Source organism: Musca domestica, unplaced genomic scaffold (assembly GCF_030504385.1).
Source record: "Musca domestica strain aabys unplaced genomic scaffold, Musca_domestica.polishedcontigs.V.1.1 42, whole genome shotgun sequence".
In the NCBI taxonomy this organism is placed as follows: domain Eukaryota; kingdom Metazoa; phylum Arthropoda; class Insecta; order Diptera; family Muscidae; genus Musca; species Musca domestica.
Genome location: NW_026712329.1, coordinates 6,986,732 through 7,010,523, shown reverse-complemented (window position 1 = coordinate 7,010,523; position 23,792 = coordinate 6,986,732). Strand labels below are relative to the sequence as shown.

At 35.0% G+C, this 23,792-nt stretch overlaps 1 protein-coding gene across 6 annotated transcripts in view; it reads left to right on the top strand.

Moving 5' to 3' along the window:
• Nucleotides 1-23,792, top strand: part of LOC101897176 (segmentation protein cap'n'collar) — a 165,342-nt gene that overhangs the window by 66,252 nt on the left and 75,298 nt on the right. For 3 of the 6 annotated variants that reach the window (XM_059127016.1, XM_059127014.1, XM_059127012.1), the window contains 2 exons: nt 19,774-19,944; nt 23,168-23,264. In XM_059127016.1, the coding sequence (XP_058982999.1) occupies nt 19,774-19,944; nt 23,168-23,264 (268 nt within the window). Of the gene's footprint in view, nt 1-224; nt 351-18,972; nt 19,389-19,773; nt 19,945-23,167; nt 23,265-23,792 lie in introns of those variants that run through there. The other 3 variants (XM_059127017.1, XM_059127018.1, XM_059127015.1) reach the window with 3 other exon arrangements.

The window sequence follows — 23,792 nt, the reverse complement described above, 5'->3', positions numbered from 1 at the left end:
CAATTCCCTTATCACAATACTTTTTTTTTTTTGATGTTTACTTTTTGCACTTCAACAAAAAATTGTTTACGTTTCAAATGTAACCAAAGCCCCCCGTTTGCCTTCAGAAGCCCTTCTCGTATCAATCGGAATCTAATAATTGTGAAATCCAGAACTATTTGGTTGGTGAATGCATTTGAATAGGAATTTGATCTCTCAATGGGAAAACGTGAATCAGTCTCTACTGAAACGCGTTCAAAACTACACAAACGTATTTTATTTTTTTAATTCAATTTTAAAAAAAAATTACATATCAATTTTTAAAAATGTGTATCAGTGAGGATTATAAGCACATGCACGTTTATCTTTCGGTAATAAAAATAAAACTAAAGAGGAACGCATTAATATTTCACAAAATATTTATTAACCTCCATAACATTCCCTGATGGAGTTGTGACAAAAAAAAAAAAAAAACAGACAAGAAAAACGCGTGGTGGTTTTTCATTCATTTTCAAGCTAACAGCGGGAGAAAAAAAGAGCTTTAATGAAAAATACGCCTCTTCTTCTGCTTCGTCGTTGGTGAACTGGTGACTGAATGACAATGACTTGTAATAATAATTTATTGCGAATGTGTATGCGTTTTTTTGCCAGTGTTTGATGTTTATTATTTTTTTTTTTATTTGATATCTCTCTACTGTTGATTTTCTTGTTGTACTCGTAGCCTAAAGATTTTAATTATTAATTTCTATAATTTGTGCGCAATTCGGTAGCCACACAGCCGTTCAAGTTATTTTCAACCCAGCAATCAGGGAGTCGTTGGTTTTTTGCAGTCATTTATTTACAATGAAAAACTTGCAATTTATTTATGGCGGACATTTGTCAAAGTTCCGTTAATTGCCTGCCATCATTGCCACACCATGCCACTGCCATTTTGTGATTCGTGCAGGGAAGTTGCCATACGTAATGGATATTAGAAAGAAAAACTTGATGTAGAAGTACATCCCAGAAGTCCCTAGTGACTACAACATAACGTCTACATTACCAGTAGGCCAAAAATAATAACAACTACATACCCTGTAAATTACGAGTATGCTAAAAAAATAAGTAATTACCAAACAAGATAAAAAGCAATAAGTTCGGCCGGGCCGAACTTTTAATACGCTCCAAAATTTGCAACGAATTTGGAAATTTTTAAAAAATAAAATCCTTAAAAAATTCTGTTAAAATTTTAAAAATACCGAATATAGCCGTTATATTGGGGTCTATACGACGTGGACATACATAGGCATTGTTTGTCATAAGCCATTACCATATTCAAATTCGAAACTTGAAATAAACAGTGAATAATGTAGCTAAAATCATCAAAATATCGTATATAAGGAGGTGCCGTTATATCGGAGCTGTGCGAAGACCTGGACCAGCATAGACAATTTTCTGTAACAGGCTGTAGCATCCATTACGAACTTCAAATACCACATCTCAAACAATTTCGGTGGGTATTGTACCTAAAATCGTCAAAATACCGAATATAGGGAGGTACTGATATATGGGGCCTATACGAAGACCTGGACCCGCACAGACAATTTTCTGTCACAGACTGTAGTTCCCATAACGAACTTCAAATACCAATTTTGAAACAATTCCGGTGAATAATGTTGCTCAATTCATTCGAAAGATAGCGTGATTACAACTGACAGACAGACGGACATCGCTAAATCGACTTAGAATTTTACGCTGATCAAGAATATATATACTTTGTTGGGTCTGATATGAGTATTTCGAAGAGTTACAAACGGAATGACAAAGTTAATATAACCTCTATAGTATGGTGGAGGTTATAAAAATACGATGTAAAGTAGCATGTTTTTACCTTACCAAGTAATGAGTATCCTGCATTCCATCAGTGATTCTCATTCCAACTTTCCGAATTCTAGCTCATTCCGTCTGTACAGTACAAAGAATTAAATTTGTCCTACATGTTAGTACTTTTCGTACCCTTTTTGTATGAATTTCAAAAAACCCACCAAGCCCACTTGATTCTAGATCAATCAGTCAATCAGTTATTGCATTACTCTTTTATATAAATAGAATGTCTTCTTCGAGTATAGTACGGGTAAGAAACCTTCTGTAGGTTCTCTAGGGGTCTTCTTTGAACAGAAGATCCTTTGGATAAAATTCAGATAAACGCCCGATACAAGTTTAATAGGGGGAAGGACTGACTGATTGAGATAGAAAACTGAACATGGATATAAAATTTGCTGCAGACTTTTGCAAATCTTCGCTGTATAGACCCTTATAAGTCTTTTATGGAACGCTTTTCATAGATCAGGCACAAAAGACCTCTCTTAGGTCTCTGATAGAAGGCAATTCACATTTCTGGCGATTGGAGACAGTATAGAGGACTTTTTACAGGGTTTCTTTAGAAAAAAGCCCTAGACCTAGAGGTATAACAGGGTTTCCATGGATAGAATACCTTCTGAAGGACTTCAACAAACACAAGACCTACAATGGGTCTTCTATGAATCGAAAACCAGATTTTCTTTGTCCGTTAACCAATCTTTTATGGAAAAAGACATTTTACCAGGCTTCCGTGAGTAGACTGCCCAATACAGCTCCATTTGGACCAAATTTTTTCTTCTTACAGATATGTTATTAGAAGAGACCCTTTTCAGATATTTTGTAAGGAGAGTATGCTAAAAAATAAGTAATTACCAAAAAAATACGATGTAAAATAGCATGTTTTTACCTTACCAAGTAATGAGTATCCTGCATTCCATCAGTGATTCTCATTCCAAATTTCCGAATTCTAGCTCATTCCGTCTGTACAGTACAAAGAATTAAATTTGTCCTACATGTTAGTACTTTTCGTACCCTTTTTGTATGAATTTCCAAAAACCCAGCCTCATTACTGTTATATATAAATAGAATGTCTTCTTCGAGTATTGTACGAGTAAGAAACCTTCTGTAGGTTCTCTAGGGGTCTTCTTTGAACAGAAGATCCTTTACAGGTATATTATGGATAAGGATCTTATTGAAGTCTTTGGATAAAATACAGATAAACGCCCGTGAGTAGACTACACATTACAGCTCCATTTGGACCAAATTTTCTTCTTACAGATCTTTTATTAGAAAAGACCCTTTTCAGATATTTTGTAAGGAGTACCCCTTTTAAAGATCTACTATAAGAAGAAGGACCTCTATGAATAGAATATCTTTTAACAATCTGTTGTGGAGAGAAAAAAAATTGTGCTGCTGCAGGATCTTTTTCAGGCCTTCTCTAAAAATGACACAACTTTCAGATACCTTGTGGACAGAAGATGTTCAGGAAGTCTTCTATGCGAAAACAAAATCCCTTTATATGTATTTTATGGACAGAATACCTCTTACCGGTTTTCTAGGAAGAGAGAAACTAATGCAAGTTCTCTATGAAGGGAAGACCTTATTTGGTTCTCCTATATATAAAAATACCTATTATAGATCCTCTGTAAGATAAGATAAGCTTTGCCAGTGTTCTATGGATAGAAGTTCTGTTATAGATACCTTGTGAAAAGAAGATCTTCTAGAGGTATTCTATGTAGAAAAAACCTAATGCAGGCCTTCTATGAAAGGAAGACCTTATACAGGTCTTCTGTGCATAGAATACCTATTATAGATTCTCTATGAGAATGCCTTTCCGAAGAGAGTATAAAAAGTGTTATCCTTCGGTCGACAGAAGACCTTCTGGAGGTCTTCTGTGAAAATAAACCTTTTATTAGTTTTTCTATGAAGAGAAGACATTTTACAGGTCTTTTAGAAAATAACTTTGCCCCGGTCCTAGGATGCCTTTTACAAAGATTGACATGAAATTTGCCTTCAATGCTTTTGTTTACTCTGTCAAAATAAAGGCCACCGATTTCTGATGTTTATTGTCAGTCTCCTTATAATTAATGTAAAATCACATCAGGATAACAACATCGCAACATAAAGAACATCCAAAACCAACAGAAAAAACAAACAAACTAACCGAGATCCAACTGTGTGATTCTACCACACAATATAGGTGGCAAGTGAACAAATAAGTCGGTGATTTGCGTGTGTGATCTATTGTGGATGATTAATCTTCCTTGTGGTACAAAATGTCCTCTCTCTTTTAGTAATTTCTTGCTTATTTCCAAGAGAGCGAGAAAAAAGAGAATTGGTCTTTCCGAATTTCTCTGCCTCCAAACGATTCTCATTGCTGCGAACAGTGTCATCAGCCATAAGTCCATATTGATGAATGATTTCCATCAGCCAGCTAGACATCAGTCATTTATTAATGATCCTTCCTTACACCTTCTTAGTGCCACCGCAATGTGCATTGGTTTTTTTTTGATTTCGGTTTCTTTAATTCTTCACCTCGGTTTGACATGGTATGGGGGGTCATACACTTGTACACAATCAACGAGCTCATTATTGCAATGATTAGACACTTTTTCTGGGCCAATACTGTGTGGTAGTTGGCAGATTGGTTTTGTGTCTTTCAGCACAGTGGGATGAAAAAAATAGAATGAAATGAAATGACTGAAACAAAATATTTACAAATTCCAATGTCCCATGTCCTCTGATCCAAGATAATTTGGAGAATGAAAAAATCCTGCAACTTCCTTAAAACATCGCTCGGTGCGACCTCTTCCCTTACAAATATTCTCACTTGACTGAATCTCTTGTTTCTTATATTTTAAAAATATGTAATTTTCTCCTACCACTGTACTTGACACTAACATGTGAATACGTAGATTTCCTTTCTTCTTGTTTTGCTATATTTGTGGTTTTACCTTTTATCTCCATAAAACTGAGAAAAACACAAAAACTATTTGTCAAACACAAGAAATCGAAATTAAATCCATCATCAGTGTCAGGTTATATAATCTAACAAAAGATTACAACAATAAAATTCAACTGCTTGCCAGATCCGATAGAGGAAAAAAAAAACGAAATAAGAGTCGAAAAGTCTTACAACTGATCAAAAACACATTTATCTTTTGTGATAAGAAGCGCTTCTTTTTGATGCAGAGTCTTTCTCTCCTTTCTTTCATTTAGAGGTGTCTGATAAAAATCTCTGCATTTAACAGAGCATGGATGGATGGATCATTGATCACCACTTTTTCTTTCGTAATATGGCAGGCATGCAGTTCAAATCAAACTTGAGAATTTGTTTAAAAAGCCGCCAATAGAAAAATCGGACTTCTTTGCTTTTAAGGCTCGCTTTGATTTTTTTAATTCGATTAATGTCAATATTTTGATATTTTCAAAATCACAAAATTAAAATTGATGTTACTTTGAATGGATGAAGAATATTTCTCGTGATCGGCTTGAAACAAAATCAATGTGTAGCTGTGAAAGTCTTTTACTGAACTACATTCTAGGGGGTTTCGACGATGCGCATATTATCCATGAAATCAGTTTAGTGCCGTTATGCATCTTGACAGGTTCCGCCGGGCTAGACTGATGTTTTTTACCGCCACTGAAAGACATTTTGACTTTCAAATATAAGATATTTGAGATAATATTATAAACAATGCAAAAAAATAACCAAAATATGCTCAAATTATGCAACATGTTAAAAGTATGCAAAAATTCGTCAATAATAAAATCAGTAAATAAATTATAGAGGTATGGAAAGAAGACTTTACTTTACTCTGCGTCCTCGTAAACCGCACTCTAAAATATATATGTTTAACAATGAGGACAAATGCCATTTTTTATATTCTTTAGGTTTTGATTTAAAATATATTATATGCGTTGATCCTTTAATAAATTATTCCTGGAACATAAGAAGCAAAATACAGCAAAAATATACCTTATAATATTTCATTCGTTCCAACAGGCTTTTTAATCCCAAAAATGCACAATTTGTTAATTTACACGAAAAAATATTCAAAATATTTCATTTTGAAGTTTACCGAAGAGGATATTAGTAAAATCACTGCGAATCGAAAAATCGATTTTTCTGTCCAAAGCTATTTCAACGTCTCCCTATGTAAACCCTAGACACCAACAATAATATCACATTTTGGAATGTATTATAGTACACATTTTCGAAACCAACTTTATTTCTCAATTCCAGATACCAATATCAAATTTTGGCATTCCAGCTCTATCTCTTCACCCAATACTAAATTTTAATACTTTTCCTACACATATAGGACGGATTTCCAAATCGCCGCCCAAAACCCAAACACAGATACCATCAGTAATCGAAATATTAAATTTCAGAATTATATATCCATCTTTTTACCTAATACCCAATATAATACCATGAAATACTTTTCGTACAAATATAGTACACATTTCTAAAACCACCTTCATATGTCCAGCTACACATGAATAACGCTAATACCAAATGTCAAATGTGAAGACCTGCACCCAATACCAAATTATACCAAATACAGGGTGAAATAAAAAAAACTGCAACAAAATCAAACGCCATGACTTTTACATTTTTTTCTTAAATTTTATTGAATGAAAGCAAAAAATGTCGGAAATAGCATCAAATTTTAGAATAAGTTTAGATTTGTTCAAATTGGTCACCTTTGGCACGAATTATGGCCTTCAAACGCCCAATGAAACCGTCTCACGCTGCCCGAATGTTGCTCTGTGGTATTTTGGCCCATTCCCGGCGAAGCGCTTTCTTGGAGTGATCGACACGTTGGTATTTTTTAGTGCCAACCTTGCTTTCCAAAATACTCCAGTTACAATAGTCCAACGGATTGGTATCCGCAGATTTTGTTAGCCATAGGCGCTAGAAGCGAGAAACCTTATTTTGGAACCATCCAAAATATTTTCGCGATAATATTCGGCATTTATTCTGATGCCACGGTCAATTAATACGAGCGGAAAGCGAATGGAATATTTCGATATGTTCAGCTCACGAGCCATTTTTCGGCCACTGCGACGCGGGTTTCGATCAAGTCACTTCTTTACTTTACGAACCATTTCTACTGCTGTGCGTCCACTTCCTTGACTTCGGGCTACGTTACCAGTATCACGGTAACGAGCGATGATGGTACGAGACACAAAAGATTTATTCACATTTAAATGATGGAGTGCTCTAACGATAGCCACTTGTAGTTTTCCAGCCAAATATAAAGAAATCACACTATCACGCTGGAATTCCATCACGAATAACTTTTTTTCTGGAAAATTCTCACCAAAATGTTTTTGTACGCTTGTAAACAATATATTGAGCTGTCACTGGAATAATTTTAACAGCTGTCGGACGAGTGGCTTAAAAATAATAGCAGTCTGAAGTTGGTTCTAGTTTTTTCATCTCAACCTGTATAGCACTATTTAGTACTTTTCGTGCACTTGTAGTGCATATTTCCAAAACCACCTCTTTGTCACAAACCTACCACCAGCGAGGATGGCAATACAAAATTTCACTTTAGCGTAAACTGAAGCAAACCGTAACCGTTAGTATACATTTCGAAAAGCACCTTCATTTATCAAACTAACTTTCCATCCATTCTAAAACCAAAATTATGCTCTATCGTAATACGAAATGGTACTATTTGACCAAGGATTACAGCCCTATCGATTCATCCCAATCCAAATTATACCAAATTTGGTGACATTAAGTACATAACACAATTCTAATTTGTCCATATTTAGTACCATATAGTACTTGTCGTTAACATGTGTACACACTTCCAAAATAACCTTCTTACATGAATCATACTCCTCAACTTTGATTCCAATTCTTAATTTTAAGTTTTCAGCTCTAACCGTTTACATGATACGAAACGGTACCAAATATAGTACATTTTAGTACTCAACAAGTAAAAAAGCAGTAAGTTCGGCAGGGCCGAACTTTGAATACCCTCTACCATTTGGAACAAATTAAGACATTTTCAAAAAATAAAAATAAAATCCATTAAAAATTCTGTTAAAATCTCGGAAGGTGCCGATATATGGGGGGATATACGATATTATGGACCTATATAGAGAACTCCCTGTCAGGGGGTAAAGTGTTCACAAAGAACCCCTTGTGTAGAATTTCAGACAATTCCGTTGAAAAATGTGGCTAAAATCATCAAAATACCGAATATCGGGGGGTACTGTTATATGTGGACTATATGATATCGTGGACCTATATAAATAATTCTCTGCCGAGGTATAACGTACCCACAAGGAACTCCTTGTGTGGATTTTCAGACAATTCCGTTGAAAAATGTGGCTAAAATCATCAAAATCGCGAATATCGGGGGATACCGTTATATGGGGTTTATACGATATTTTGGACCTATATAGACAATTCCCTTTCAGGGGGTAAAGTGCTCACAAGTAACCCCTTGTGTAGAATTGTAGACAATTCCTTCGAAAACGGCGACTAAAATCATCGAAATACCGAAATCGGGGGCTACCGTTATACGGGGGATATACGACATCGTGGACCTATATAGACAATTCTCTTTCAGGGGGTAAAGTGCCCACAAATAACTCCTCGTGTGGATTTTCAGACTATTCTATTAGAAAATGTGGGTAAAATCATCAAAATGTAGAATACCGGGGGTACGATATCGTGGACCGATATAGCCCATCTTCGAACTTGACCTGCCTGCAGACAAAAGAGAGATCTCGGCAAAATCTTAGCTTTCTATCTTAATTCGTTTAGCCTGTAGCGTTATTACAACAGACGGACGGACAGAGCTAAATCGTCTTAGAATTTTACGCTGATCATGAATATATATACTATGTTGGGTCTAAAATTAGTGTTTCGATGAGTTACAAACGGAATGACGAACTTAATATACCCTCCATACTATGTATGGTGGAGGGTATAAAAACCCTTTGGCACATCCATTATACAATCTATCAGTGAAGCTCATTCCAAATTTAAAAATTCTAGCTCTGCTGGTTCCTCAAATACCAAGAGTATCATATTTAGTACTTTTTGTACCGTTCTAGTACGCATTTCCAAAAACCCAGCCTAATCTGACACCTTCGGACCAAGAGCGATTCTCACACAAAATTTAAATGTCAGCTTTGGCCGTTTCGTCTGCCTGTTTATTGAGTGATAAACTTAAAAATTGCTCTTTTTAAAATATAAAATTTATAATTGCACTTTTAGAAATCCATTCCTATTTTTAATCACAAAAAAACGAGTGCTATTGTGGTATTTTAAAAATAAAATTTTGGAGCTCTGCTGGACTTTAAAATCGATTCTTGGAAAATCTGTGTTGGGAAATATGTGAATAATTTATATTTGTTTCCTCTTATGAATCGTTGTTAAGAAATCTATTTATTTTATTTATTATTTTTTTTTTTTTCTTCTGAAAATCGACATTTGGCCCTCATTTAAATAAAAAATACGATTAAAAACTCTGTGTACTCTTCAAAAATCCCTCAAAAAGTTTCTATTTGTAGGAAGAGTTTTTCTTCGCAATATTACTCTCCATAATATTGTCCTTTCCTAGTTGTACGACTCCGACATAACATAAATGTCCGATGGTTACATAACACGCCAAAAGCAAAAACAAAAATCTTCAAGAAAGTCCTCATCATCGATTCCACTTTGCAAGGATGTCATAACCGCATTTTCTAATAATTTATCAATAAATAGATGAGAGCAATTTATCTTTCTTTTCTTTTAAATTTCACTGCTCAGCTAAATTTTAATTAATCTCCTCTTCAACTCAAAGTAGATGCCTGGCCTTTAACAAAGACTGACATGAATTTAATGAAATTTAAATGAATATAACGCCATTCTATGCTCGTCTCTGGGAGTATACTCCGTGAAACCAATTTGAAATATTCGGATGATGATGGTGCGGTTCTACAATTCAGGAGCAGGGAAAAGTTGTGCGGATGCTCGAAACTTCCATGGGATTCATGCGCATCCTTTTGTTTTAGAATCACGATAACGCAGTCACACACACACAGACTCATGATTTGAGATGGTAGTAGTTTGTGTGTTTGTCGGGTGGTATATAAGACTCGTCCCCACCTCTTGTTTGGAAAGTGTAATAGCGCTTGCTCACATGATGTACATAGAGAACGGTGTACGTGTAGTGGGGCATATGACACCCCAAAAATTCCTTGTGTGTGTATAAGCAGGACATCATCAGTGCGAGAGGGAAGTTTTTCATATATGTGTGCGTGAATTTCCTGCATCTCCGTGTGCTCAATACATTTTCCATCATGTACTCGATGCAGTCACCACTACTTTCATGCACACAGAAGTTATGGTGGGCTGCTGGGGCCAATGATGCCGCCGCCATCATCAGCAGCAACAGCAGGCTGTACAACCACCACCATTTGGCCATATTTATTTTTCTGCTGACTAATCACGGGGTAGCATAGGCGTGGTTCCATTGCAAATGATTGATTACTACCTTTTTCTTTCTTTAATCGGTGTTTTTTCTTTGTGCAAGTTTTTTTTTTTTGGTTATTGTTCGTTTCGTTTTAATTCTATATTCGTCTGAGCCTCTTTTATTCGGCCGCCTTCTTTTATGTTTATATGCACTCTCGGACAATTTAATATATTTATTTCGATTAAGATAACATCGGAGGCCAATCGCAATTAAAAATATATATTTTTATTTGTTCAACAAAGCTAAATTGGTTTTGTATACTCGAAATATTTAATTCAGCATTGGGAAATAGATTTTTAATAAGAAAAAATCACTCAGCTGACCGGAAAAATTAAAAAAAAACATATATAGGGCAACAGTTTCCAATTTTTTTTTTTTTTTTTGCAGAAATCATTATTTTAGATTTTTTTTTTTTTTGATGGAGTTTATTTTCTGAAAACTGCATTTTGTCGAAGCTGAATTAATTTATCTCAAAGAATTATATTATTCAGTCTAGCTTTTTACTAATTTTATTGCAAAGCATTGGATAAGTCAGTCCCATATTCACACAAGATCTTATTTTGTTGGAATTGTATCATTATTTGAAATTTAAAGAATTATCGGCGAATTATTTTTCATTGCTTCTTAAATTCGTATCTACCTAATTGCCAAAAATAGGTCAACGACCTAGCGACAGAATCACAGACGCAATCTGACCAACACAAACAGTCTCTAAATTTTCTCTAAAAAGGAGAAATATTCCCTCCCTCCTATAATCATTTTCACGGGCTTTCTCTCGCTTCCGTCACTTCTGTGAAACGATTTCTTCTTAACCGCTATCTTTCGATTTGTCCCAAAATTTGTATTTTAGAATTTAAATTTTCTGATCCAATACCAACAATTGCGCTAAACATTTGTCCAACAAAATCCATTGTATTTATATTAAATACCATTTGTCGAAATGTTTTATACACTCAAAGAAAACGTCATTGGGAAAAAGAGCCAAGACCCTTGCAACAACTAAATTCAGGGTTTATCAATATATAAAATCTGTACCAAAAGGTGGACCTTTGTTGCCAAATGCCAAAATTTGGCAAAACACATGAACAAATCGTAAAAAAAAACACTTGAAATCAGAGTTACTAGGAGACTATTCCCAAAAATGGACAGACATGACACAAGAAAACCATACCAAAGAAAACCAAATTCGGCAGTTCAGCACTTTCGGCCGACCGAAGCAACTCTTTAGCTCTTTTGAGTCTATTTTCTTTCTGTTGCGGTGTAAATTCTTGCACTTTTGGGAATTTAAATGGCTTTACCCCGAGCTCATTTTCCAATATTTGCCGAATGGAATATTGCGATATGTTCAGCTCTCAAGTAATTTTTCGGCCATGTCGCTTCTTCACTTTTCGAACCATTTCTGCTGATGTTGCTGTTTTTTTTTTCCGTCCACTTCCCTTGAAGTCGGGCTACGCTACCAGTATCACGGTAACGAGCGATGGTACGAGACACAAAAGATATATATTTACATTTAAATGCTGGAGTGCTCTAACGATAGCCACTTATGGCTTTCCAGTCAAATATAAAGATCACGAATAACTTTGTTTCTGGAAAATTCTCACCAAAATGCTTTTGTATGCTTGTACAATTGGAATAATTAAATTACAACTGAAAAAAATTCCAATTACAATTGGAATTCTTGAATTACAAATGAAATGTTTCGAATTAAATAAAACAAGTAAGAAAGCGGTATGTTCGGCCGGATCGAACTTTTAATACCCTGAGTGGAACGAATTTGGCAATTTTCCAAAAAATTAAATCCGTTAAAAATACTGTTAAAATTTTAAAAAATGCCGAATGTAGGCGTTATATCAGGGTCTATACGACGACGTGGACCTGCATATGCAACATTTGTCATAAGCCATTACAATATTCAAATGCGAAACATGAAAAAAATCGGGGAATAATGTAGTTAAAATCATCAAAATACCGAATTTAGGGTCTGGACAGACAATTTTCCGTCTTAGGCTGTAGTATCCATTATGAACTTCAAATGCAAAATTTGAAACAATTCCGGTGAATAATGTCGCTAAAATCATCAACATACCGAATATCGGGAGGTTCCGTTATATGGGGGCTATACGAAGACGTGGGCTGCACAGACAATTTTCTGTCTTAGGTATCTTTTACGAACTTCAAATACCAAATTTGAAACATTTCCGGTGAATAATGTTGCTTAAATCAGCAAAATACCGAAAATAGGGAGGTTCTATTATATGGGGCCTACATGGCCCATTTTCAATACCAAAAGTCGTAGACATAATATACATTTGAGTAAAATTTTATCAACCTTCTTCATTTCGTTCGGAAGCTAGAGCTAATACTCAAGGTATTAAAAGTTCGATCCGGCCGAACATACAGCTTTCTTACTTGTTTTATTTAATTCGTAACATTTCATTTGTAGTTCAAGAATTCCAATTGTAATTAGAATTTTTTCAGTTGTAATTTCATTATTCCAATTATAACTCGAATAATTACATTTTTATTTCAAACTAATTCATTTGAAATTTGTATTATTCCATTTATAATTCAAATTATTCCCATTGTAACTCGAATTATTCCATTAGTAATTCAAATTATTTCGTTTTCTAATGGAACAATTGGAATAATAATGGGAATTTTAAATGGAATAATTCGAATTACAAATGGAATAATTTGAATTACAATTGAAATAATCGAATTACAACTGAAATAATTATGGTTTTTGTGATTCAAAATGTTTTAATTTTTTTCTTCGATTTTTAAATGGAACAATTCGAATATCAATTGGAATAACTCGAATTACAATCGAATTATAACTGGAATAGTTCGAATTACAAATTGAATAGTTGAATAAATTACAATTAAAATATTTCGAATTACATCTGAAAAATTAGTGATAAAAGTGGTCAAATTTTTGGACTCTTGTCTGATACTTGGCACGATTGCAAAATACATGCATTCAAATATAGCCGAGGAAATAAGGAAAGTCTCTTTATGTAAAAAGAAAAAAATGAGAAAAACGTTTTTCAAATGTCTACTCATCCAAAGTGAGAAGAGAACAAAACAACTGACATGCCGGTCAATCAGCCAACCATCCAGTCGATTCATGTATTCATTCTTTCCTTCACTCATTCATTCCAATATTCATGTTTTTTTTTTTCTGTTCATTTTCCATTTGCAGAGGAGTTTCTTTCAACACAGTGGCAGATGACGCTGAGGGGGATGTAAGCCAGCGGTCGTAGTGTGTGATGAAACATTTTAATTAAGCCATTTGTGCTGAGTCTTCTGACAAGCCGGCCAACCAACCCGGCAATAGTTTGGCATTCGGCAGCAGCTAGCTGCGAAGTCATTATTGTCACAAACACAGCTACCAACTGTCATTGTGACAGTTTTTACAAAACAAATTTTGTAATGTCATGCTAAAGCTGTCAGCTATTTAATTTTTTTTTTAGTTTTTCTCTCAATCTCCCTCTCTCCCCATCTCTTTCTGTTGTGTTTCAATAGTGGACCGTTGGTTTCTTAATTTATTCTTTTTTTTTAAATTTTATTGACATTTTCTATTCACCATGCAATTAAGTGGAGACATTTTTTTTATTCTTAAATTAATAACAACCATTTGAAATGTTACGGTACCTTCATATCCAAGTGTGGAATACCGGCTTTTGGAACACCTTCCACCTCCCTTCTCCCGTCTCAGGCACAAAACAGGTATTCAAAAACAAAGGAAATCCTCTACCAAAAAGTCATTCCATTTTGTCCACAATTTTGTGGCTCATCCCACTAATGGCTGTGATTATCTTTGGTTATCTCTCTATCGCTTTATGGCGATTACCGATCCGTTCGAATTGTTGTGTGTTTTCGGGATTACCGTTTAAATCCTTTACTTCTTCTCCCTCTCAGGTACCTGTTTTCTCCTCCTACATTTGTAGATACTTTGTCAAGGATTTACCCAAATCCTTGCCATAATCTGATATTTTGGTTTGACTGCATTGTTCCTCTTTTGTGTGCTGCATTTTAAGAATTACACAAAACATGTTAACTGTTTATCTTCAAAAGTTGTTGACTTGTCAAAGGATTAAATATCACTTCTTTTCCCCTCGCTCAGACCACATCATCATTTTGTGCAGATCTTCGACGAACAATGGTTTTATTAAATGCATTTCGACCAACTCTTCTCTTTTTTTTTGGCAGGGGCGTTGTTCTTTAGCAGCGTTAATAATGCATCATTAACGCTATAATTTCTGACTTTAAACATGATTAAGCAAAAAATTATTGGAATTCCGCAAAAACGATTTTGCGCACATAAACTCTGGATGTTTTTTGGAATTTTATTTGAAATATGCACTTGCGGTTTAATGTACAACAAAAAGGGCAGCACACATTGTCAAAAGAACATTTTCAAAAGAACATTTTCTGTCGTAGCTGAAGTGAACCTTTTTACTCTGTGCTGATATCTTTTGACAAAAATTAAAAATATATTCTTAAAAAAATTTCGAAATAAAATGTCGAGCCATTGTTTTTTTTTTCTGAAAGCCCTTTGTGGGAGGTATCCTAAATTTCACCCAGAAGAATTTTTTAAAACATTCATGATTTTAAATGACCGATGGGATGCACTCAATATATAGATATATAGATTGAGGTACAATTTTCAATAAAAAATAATAAAACCTGTAATGATTGGTTTTGAAAATGGCCTTTTCGATACAAATTTAAATATATCCCCGATATAGTGGTATCTTCTGAGCTCGGTGTTTCAAAAAAGCTGGTGCCGGCATTTCAAAGGTTTGGAAATATGCTGTCATTATTATTTTATAATTCGAGTGGGTTTGGGTCCACTTTGTATGGCCCCATATAACGGACGTTTTGTTTTCGATATTTTAAAGGTTTTGTGATTTTTCCTGTTCTTAGTGAAAAGTTTCAATGTAGGTCTAGTTTCTTTATAACAAAATATCCACATTTTAGGGATTTTTTTATAGCAGATTTGGCTATGAATCAAGTTTTTTATATGGTGGAGGGTATAAAAAGTTCTGGCTGACCAAACTTAATATTGCTTTTTCCAGCTTTTTGAGATTTTGTCAAAAATATCAACTTTATTCAAATATATTGTTCGTTCCTTCGTTGGTTCTTAAAGAAATATGTTTAGAACCCCACCACTTTTCCCTCAAAAATTATTCAAAACTTGAAAAAAAAATCTTCAAAATCTTTAATTTTGAAGTTTACCGAGGAAGATATTAATACACCACATATTTAAAACAATCTACACCTCTTTACCCTAGACACCAACAGTTATCTAAAACTAGAACTATTCACTAATTCCAACCACCCCCTTCTCTAGACACCAACAGTGAACTCGATACCAAATTTCAGAATTCCATCTATATCTCAACACCCAACGGAGCATTTTGTGGTATTTTGCACTTTTCGAACATTCATAGTACGCATTTCCAAACTCAACTACTCCTCTTAACTACAGACACTAAAAGCGACATTCATATTAATTTCAGGATTTTTTCAACCAATACCAAATTTAGTAGCATTTAGTTCTTTTTATACAAATATAGAACCCATTTTCAAAACTATCTCCATCTATTAACGAAAGATGTCAAAAGTAATCTTAATATCAAGTCTCAGGATTTCAGCTCCGTAAAAGCTAAAGTCAACTCCTTCTCTCAACCACAGACGCCAAAAAACACAAATTTCGAGATTCTAGCTCTATCCCTTCACCCAGTACACAATTTAGTACCAGTTAGTACTTTTCGAAAATTACGGTACACGGTTCCAATACCACTTCCATGTCTTAAACAGCGACACCAACAGTGACATCCATATCAAAGTTTATGATTACAGCTCTATCCCTTCATCCAATACCCAATTCACTACTATTTAGTACTTTTCGAATAATTATAGTACACACTACCCAAAACCACCTCCATGTCTTAACTGCAGACACCAGCTGCGACATTCATATCATATTAATATATTTCACACCTATCTCTTCACTCAATACCAAATTTAGTACCAGTTAGTACTATTCGTACAATTATGGTTCATATTTTCAAGACCCCCTCAATATTTCAATTCCAGATACCAGCAGAGATCTCAATATCAAATTTCAGAATATTATATATATATTCCTTCACTCAATATCAAATATAATACTATTCAGTACTTTTCGTGCAATTATAGTACACATTTCCGAAACCACATTTATATGTCCAGGCTACATATGAATAGCGGCCCCAATACCAAATTTCAGATTTAAAGCACTATCAGTTCATCCAATACCAAACTGTACCAAATATACAGGGTGAGAAATAAAATTTAAAATTTAATTTTATTGAATGAAAAAATGTCAGAAATATCATCAAATTTTAGAATAAGTTTAGATTTGTTCGAATTGGTCACATTTGGCACGAATTTTGGCCTTCAAACGGCCAAAGAAACCACACGCTGCCCGAATATTGCCCTGCGGTATTTTGGCCCATTCTCGGCGAAGCGCTTGCTTGAGGTGATCGACACTTTGGTATTTTTTAGTGCCAACCTCGCTTTTCAAAATAACCTAGACAAAATATTCCAACGGATTAGTATCTGGGAATTTTGGTGGCCATTGTGCGCTGGAAATGAAGCGAGAAACCTAATTTTGTAACCATTCTTGGGTGGCTTGTGGTGAGTGCGATGGTGCTGAGTCTTGTTGGAATGTTCAAGGTCTGCGGCCAAAATGTTTGCGTGCCCAAGGCTTTAATACACCCTCCAGAATATTTCCCGCTAATATATTTGGCATTTATTCTAATGCCACGGTCGATTAATACGAGCCAACCGAAGGTACACATTTACAGCTGACCTCTTTGGCAAGTAAACACGATCATTTTGTTTGTTTACAAACTGCTGGACAACGAATGTTTTCTCATCGGAGAAAACCATATTCGGCAGTTCACCACTTTCCGCCAAGCGAAGCAACTCTTTAGCTCTTTTAAGTCTATTTTCTTTCTGTTGCAGTGTAAGTTCTTGCACTTTTTCGAAATTCGATGGCTTTACACCGAGCTTATTTTTCAATATTTGCCGAATGGAATATTGCGATATGTTCAGCTCACGAGCCATTTTCCGGCCACTGCGACGCGGTTTTCGATCAAGTCGCTTCTTTCTTTTCGAATCATTTCTGCTGATGTTGCTGTTTTTTCCGTGCACTTCCTTGACGTCGGGCTACGCTACCAGTATCACGTTAACGAGCGATGGTACGAGACACAAAAGATTTATCCACATTTAAATGCTGGAGTGCTCTAACACTAGTCGCTTGTGGTTCTGCAGCCAAATATAAAGAAATCACACTATCACACTTGAATTCCATCACAAATAACTTTTTTTCTGGAAAATTCTCACCAAAATGCTTTTGTACGCTTATAAACAATATAATGAGCTGTCGTTGGAATAATTTTAACAGCTGTCGGACGAGTGGCTTAGAAATGACAGCAGTCTGAAGTTGGTTACAGTTTTTTCATCTCACCCAGTATATAAATAATAAAATAATATTTTCCTGATGGGTTCTCCAAAAATATCACAGGTTATTCTGAGATCTATAACTGTTATACAGTGATCTACTAAATCGTTCGGGTTGAGTTAGTGCAAATTCATACCAGTTTTCATCTTTCGATTTATTATCCTCTCCCATATTCCAGCGGATTGTCTGAGAGGGATTCAACTCAAATAATGAGAAGGTCAATCCTTTAAAAGTAGTTGAATAACGGAACGCGCTCAAAACTTCACAGTAGTCTATCAAACACTTTTTCTTGATGATATTAATGATCGATTTCATATAAATACTACAGAAATCCAAAAAGTGATGGAAATTTGAAATATTACGTCACGAGGGAAGTTTCAAATTTTCCAGAAATGTACTTTAAGTATCAAAATTTGTTTCTTGACCTTAGATATAACTATGTTTGTTTTTTAGAATTATGTGGTTCTCATCTATGATGATGCGGCGTGCATATATTTATATAATATAAATTTCAGAGATCTCTCAATGGAAAATGTGTTTTATAAAATTAACAACTAAGATATCAGGTCTTATCAAAACCTTTTTTATTTCTAAACATAACGAAGCATTCTCACTATAGAATGCTGCTCTCATACAATCGCACGTTAAAAATATAGAGGCATTTTTTTTATTCTAATTCTACATTTCACAATCTACAGCATTATGTAGGTGATTCACCAATCATTGTGAATATAATGTATGGTGGAAATTTTGAATTTTACTTTCAATTCGCAGTGCTAATACTACCCATATGAATAACAAAAAAATTTGGTTTATAAACAAGTATTAGCCATGTTAATCGGTATAAAGGAATTACAAAAAAAAACACACAAAATCGACAGACAATAATTGTTATCAACCAAAAATAAAAAAGAATTAAAATTTACAGAAAAACAAAAAAAAAAAAGAAGAAATTATAGACTTATTCTTATCTATAATTCTGTTTACCACTCGCCTGCGTTTCATGCCTTGCCTGCCTGCCTGCTTTTCTACAGCTCCCGACGACAACTTATCAGTTTGCTGAAAAAATGAATAATTAATCGGCAGGCAAGTGAGGTTCGTTCTCTTAAACCCCAAAAAGTACGAAACTGATCGCAATATTTTTTAAGAGAGAAAGATAAAGTTGTTTTGGTTCGGTTGGTTCCTCCATGGAGGGATTTTAAAAAGGGAGATTCCAATTTGAAGTAGTCTCTTTAAAACGTTTATCAGTTATAGACGTGCTGTAATTTGAATGTTATTATTTTTCATATAATAAAGCGAAAAATTGGAATAAAAAAATAAAAAAAACAACTACGTCAATCAATTGTGTTTTAAAAAATTCAATTCAAAATCGAAATTGTCAAGAAAAAAACGCTGTGATTTTTTAAACTTGAATACTGTTTTTATTGCAAAAACTAAAAATCATAACAATTACATCAAACCTAACCTCACCCAACCACAAAAATCTAATAAAAAATTGTGAAATTCTAATTTGATTTAAGATTAAATCTTAATTATAAATCATGAAACATTATATCTATAAAGTAGGTGTCGTCTTACCCAAAAAATAAAAAGAAAATAAAAACATTAAAATAAGAATTACCTCTCTTCCATTCTTCCCACTCCAGTGAAATTGCAATTCTCTTGTGTGTGTTTTTTTTTAACTCTCCTCTCCAAATTTGCTGAAATTATAAATAATTTCATTATTAATTTTTCTTTTTTTCTTTCTCTTTTTTGCTCACTCCCGTTTTTCATTTTCTTTCACATTCCAAAAATAAAATGTGCATCGTGTGTGGGTATTTTGAAACAAAATATTTTAAATCTGAATATTCAAAACAAAAAAAAAAATAATAAAAATTTAATATTTGGCAAATATTTCGGGTTTTTTTCAACTCCATCGCATCCATCGTCCATTCCTCATCGTCGTAGGAAAGTGAAATTGTCGAAGTTCTTTGGAAACAAGATGTCGATTTGGGCTTTAGCCTCACCGAAGCCCAACTGGCCGAACTTGCCGGCAGTAGCAGTGCTACGGAAAATGCCGTCAACAGCGAGGATGAAATTGAAAAGTTGAAAGCCCTCGAGGCTCTCAAATTGGATAATGTAAGTCTAATTAACTACGATAATTGTTTTCATCAAAAATGTACTTTGTCTAGAGCACAACAGAATCTCATTATATTTTCCTTCCATTCTTTAAAATTCATTTTGTTTTTGTTTCCAAATTTTTATTTTTTGTATTCTTTTTATAATTGAAAAAAAAAAAAAAACAGACCACAGGGTCCTCTGTCATAGAAGACCAGAATGTCTTCTGTCATAGAAGACCACAAAATCTTTTATAATAGAAAACCATAGAGTTTTCTGTCATAGAAGACCACAGGGTCTTCTGTCATAGAAGACTTCAGGGACTTCTGTCATAGAAGATCACAGGGTCTTCCGTCATAGAAGACCACATGGTCTTCTCTTATAGAAGACCACAGAGTCTTCTGTTATTGAAGACAGCAGGGTCTTCTATCATAGAAGACCACAGAGACTTCTGTCATAGAAGACCACAGGGTCTTCTATCAGAGGAGACCACAGGGTCTGCTATCATGGAAGACCACAGGGCCTTCTATCATAGAGCACCACAGGGTCCTGCTATCATAGAATACCGCAGGGTCCGTAGAGTCTTCTATCATAGAAGACCGTAGAGTCTTCTATCATAGAAGACCGTAGAGTCTTCTATCATAGAAGACCGTAGAGTCTTCTATCATAGAAGGCAACAGAGTTTTCTGTCATCGAAGACCACAAAGTCTTCTGTCATAGAAGACAACAGCGTCTTCTATCATAGAAGATCACATGGTCTTTTATCATAGAAGACCAGAAGGTCTTCTGTCGTAGAAGACCACAGATTCTATATAATAGAAGTCCGTAGAGACTTTTATCTTAGAAGACCACAGAGTCTTCTGTCATAGTAGACCACAGTGTCTTCTGTCATAGAAGACCACAGTGTCTTCTGTCATAGAGACCGCAGTGTCTTCTGTCATAGAAGAGCACAGTGTCTTCTGTCATAGAAGACCACAGGGTCTTCTGTAATAGAAGACCACAGGGTCTTCTGTAATAGAAGACCACAGGGTCTTCTGTCATAGAAGACCATAGAGTCTTTGTCATAGAAGGCCACAGGTTCATCTATCATAGAAGACCGCAGTGTCTTCTGTCATAGAAGACCGTAGAGTCTTCTGTCATAGAAGTCTACAGAGTCTTCTGTCATAGAAGACTACAGAGCCTTCTGTCATAGAAAACCACAAGGTCTTCTATAATAGAAGACCACATTGTCTTCTATCATAGAAGACCACAGGGCCTTCTGTCATAAAAGACCACAGGGTCTTCTGTCATAGAAGACCACAGAGTCTTCTGTCATAGAAGACCACAGTCTCTTCTGTCATAGAAGACCGCAGTGTCTTCTGTCATAGAAGAGCGCAGTGTCTTCTGTCATAGAAGAGCACAGTGTCTTCTGTCATAGAAGACCACATGGTCTTCTGTCATAGAAGACAACAGGGTCTTCTGTCATAGAAGACCACAGGGTCTTCTATCATAGAAGACTACATTGTCTTCTATCATAGAAGACCACATTGTCTTCTATCATAGAAGACAACAGGGTCTTCTATCATAGAAGACAACAGGGTCTTCTATCATAGAAGACAACAGGGTCTTCTATCATAGAAGATCGTAGGCTCTTCTATCATAGAAGACCACAGAGTCCTTTGTCATAGAAGACCGCAGTGTCTTCTGTCATAGAAGAGCACAGTGTCTTCTGTCATAAAAGACCGCAGTGTCTTCTGTCATAAAAGAGCACAGTGTCTTCTGTTCTGTTATAGAAGACCACAGAGTCTTCTGTCATAGAAGACCACAGAGTCTTCTATCATAGAAGACCACAGGGTCTTCTATCATAGAAGACCACAGGGTCTTCTATCATAGAAGACCACAGGGTCTTCTATCATAGAAGACCACAGGGTCTTCTATCATAGAAGACCACAGTGTCTTCTGTCATGGTAGACCACAGTGTCTTCTGTCATAGAAGACCACAGAGTCTTCTATCATAGAAGACCACAGGGTCTTCTATCATAGAAGACCACAGGGTTTTCTATCATAGAAGACCACAGAGTCTTCTATCATAGAAGACCATAGGGTCTTCTATCATAGAAGACCGTAGACTCTTCTATCATAGAAGATCGTAGGCTCTTCTATCATAGAAGACCACAGAGTCTTTTGTCATAGAAGACTACCGAGTCTTCTGTCAAAGAAGACCACAGGATCTTCTGTCATAGAAGACCATATGGTCTTCTATCATGGAAGACCATTGGGTCTTCTGTCATAGAAGACAGCAGCGTCTTCTATCATAGAAGACTATAGGGTCTTCTGTCATAGAAGACCACCGGGTACTCTGTCATAGAGGACCACAAGTTCTTCTATCATTGAAGACCACAGGGTCTACTGTCATAGAAGACCACAGGCTCTTTTGTCATAGAAGACCACAAGGTCTTCTGTCATAGAAGACCACAGGGTCTTCTGTCATAGAAGACCACAGAGTCTTCTATCATAGAAGACCAAAGGATCTTATTTCATAGAAGATCACACGGTATTCCGTCATTGAAGACCACAGTATCTTCTGTCATAGAAGACCACATGGTCTTTTGTCATAGAAGACCACAGAGTCTTCTATAATAGAAGACCAGAGGATCTTATTTCATAGAAGATCACACGGTATTCCGTCATTGAAAACCACAGGGTCTTCTGTCATAGAAGACCACATGGTCTTTTGTCATAGAAGACCACAAGGTCTTCTGTCATAGAAGACCACAGGCTCTTCTATAATAGAAGACAGCAGGGTCTTTTTTCATAGAAGACCACAATGTGTTCTATCGTATAATTCACAGGTATTCTTCTACACAATATTTTGTAAGTAATATTTTATGGATTGAATATTTAGAATGTTCATACAAAGGAAATGCAATCAGTTGTTAAATCTATTTTGTTGCACAGTGTTATGTTTACACTGTGTTTCAAATAGTTCACATAAATATCCTAAAATAAATAATAGCACTGCCAGGCCAAAACATATTTTCATGAATACTCATCTTGGTGTCTTATCTGAATACGTGTGGTTGTAATCTTAAATACCATATCAAATTTAGTTTATAGGCTGCATACATACATATATAAATATATGTATAAATAAATGAATGTGGGGGAATTTCCACCTAAAGTTATTGTCTATTTTGTTTTTAATTTTTTTTTTTTTCAAAAACAATTTTAAACTTGCTTTTTATGCTTTCATTACGCTCTCTAGCCCAAATATGATTCCAAGGACGTTGACGATGAGGATTCAAATCAGTTGGCGTCCAATGAATGGACTGGCATACCGTTTACCATTGACAATGAAACTGGTGAGTAATCGATATATGAATATATGATTTAAATTCGAATATGTTTCCAAAAAAAATAAATGGCCAACCTAAACACCTAACAGGAAATCCATGGAAACATTTCATTTCATTCATTTTCCTGGAATTTGACTATATTTTTGTCAATAGATAACTTTATGTCAGTTGAATTTTTTTGGCCAATTTCATTTTACACCTATTGAAAATATAACTAACAATTTCATAATAAGTGTTTGTACTAAAACGATAATTTAATAGCGATAAAAATTCTCTTGAAAAAAAAATAAAATATTGGGATAGGAGATTTTTACACTTGGCCGGGCTGCGAAAGGGGTTAGGTAGCTTATCTTATCTGGAATACAATAAACCAACAGACGAGAGAAAAACATGCGCAAAAACATATACAACAAAAAAAAGGTGTAGACAAAGGCGCTAAAAAACTTCATGTTTGTTTGGATCTGGAGAAGTAGGCAATTTGACGAAATAAAAGAAACGATTTTGCGTTATTTCAAATATTTGAAACTTTGTTGG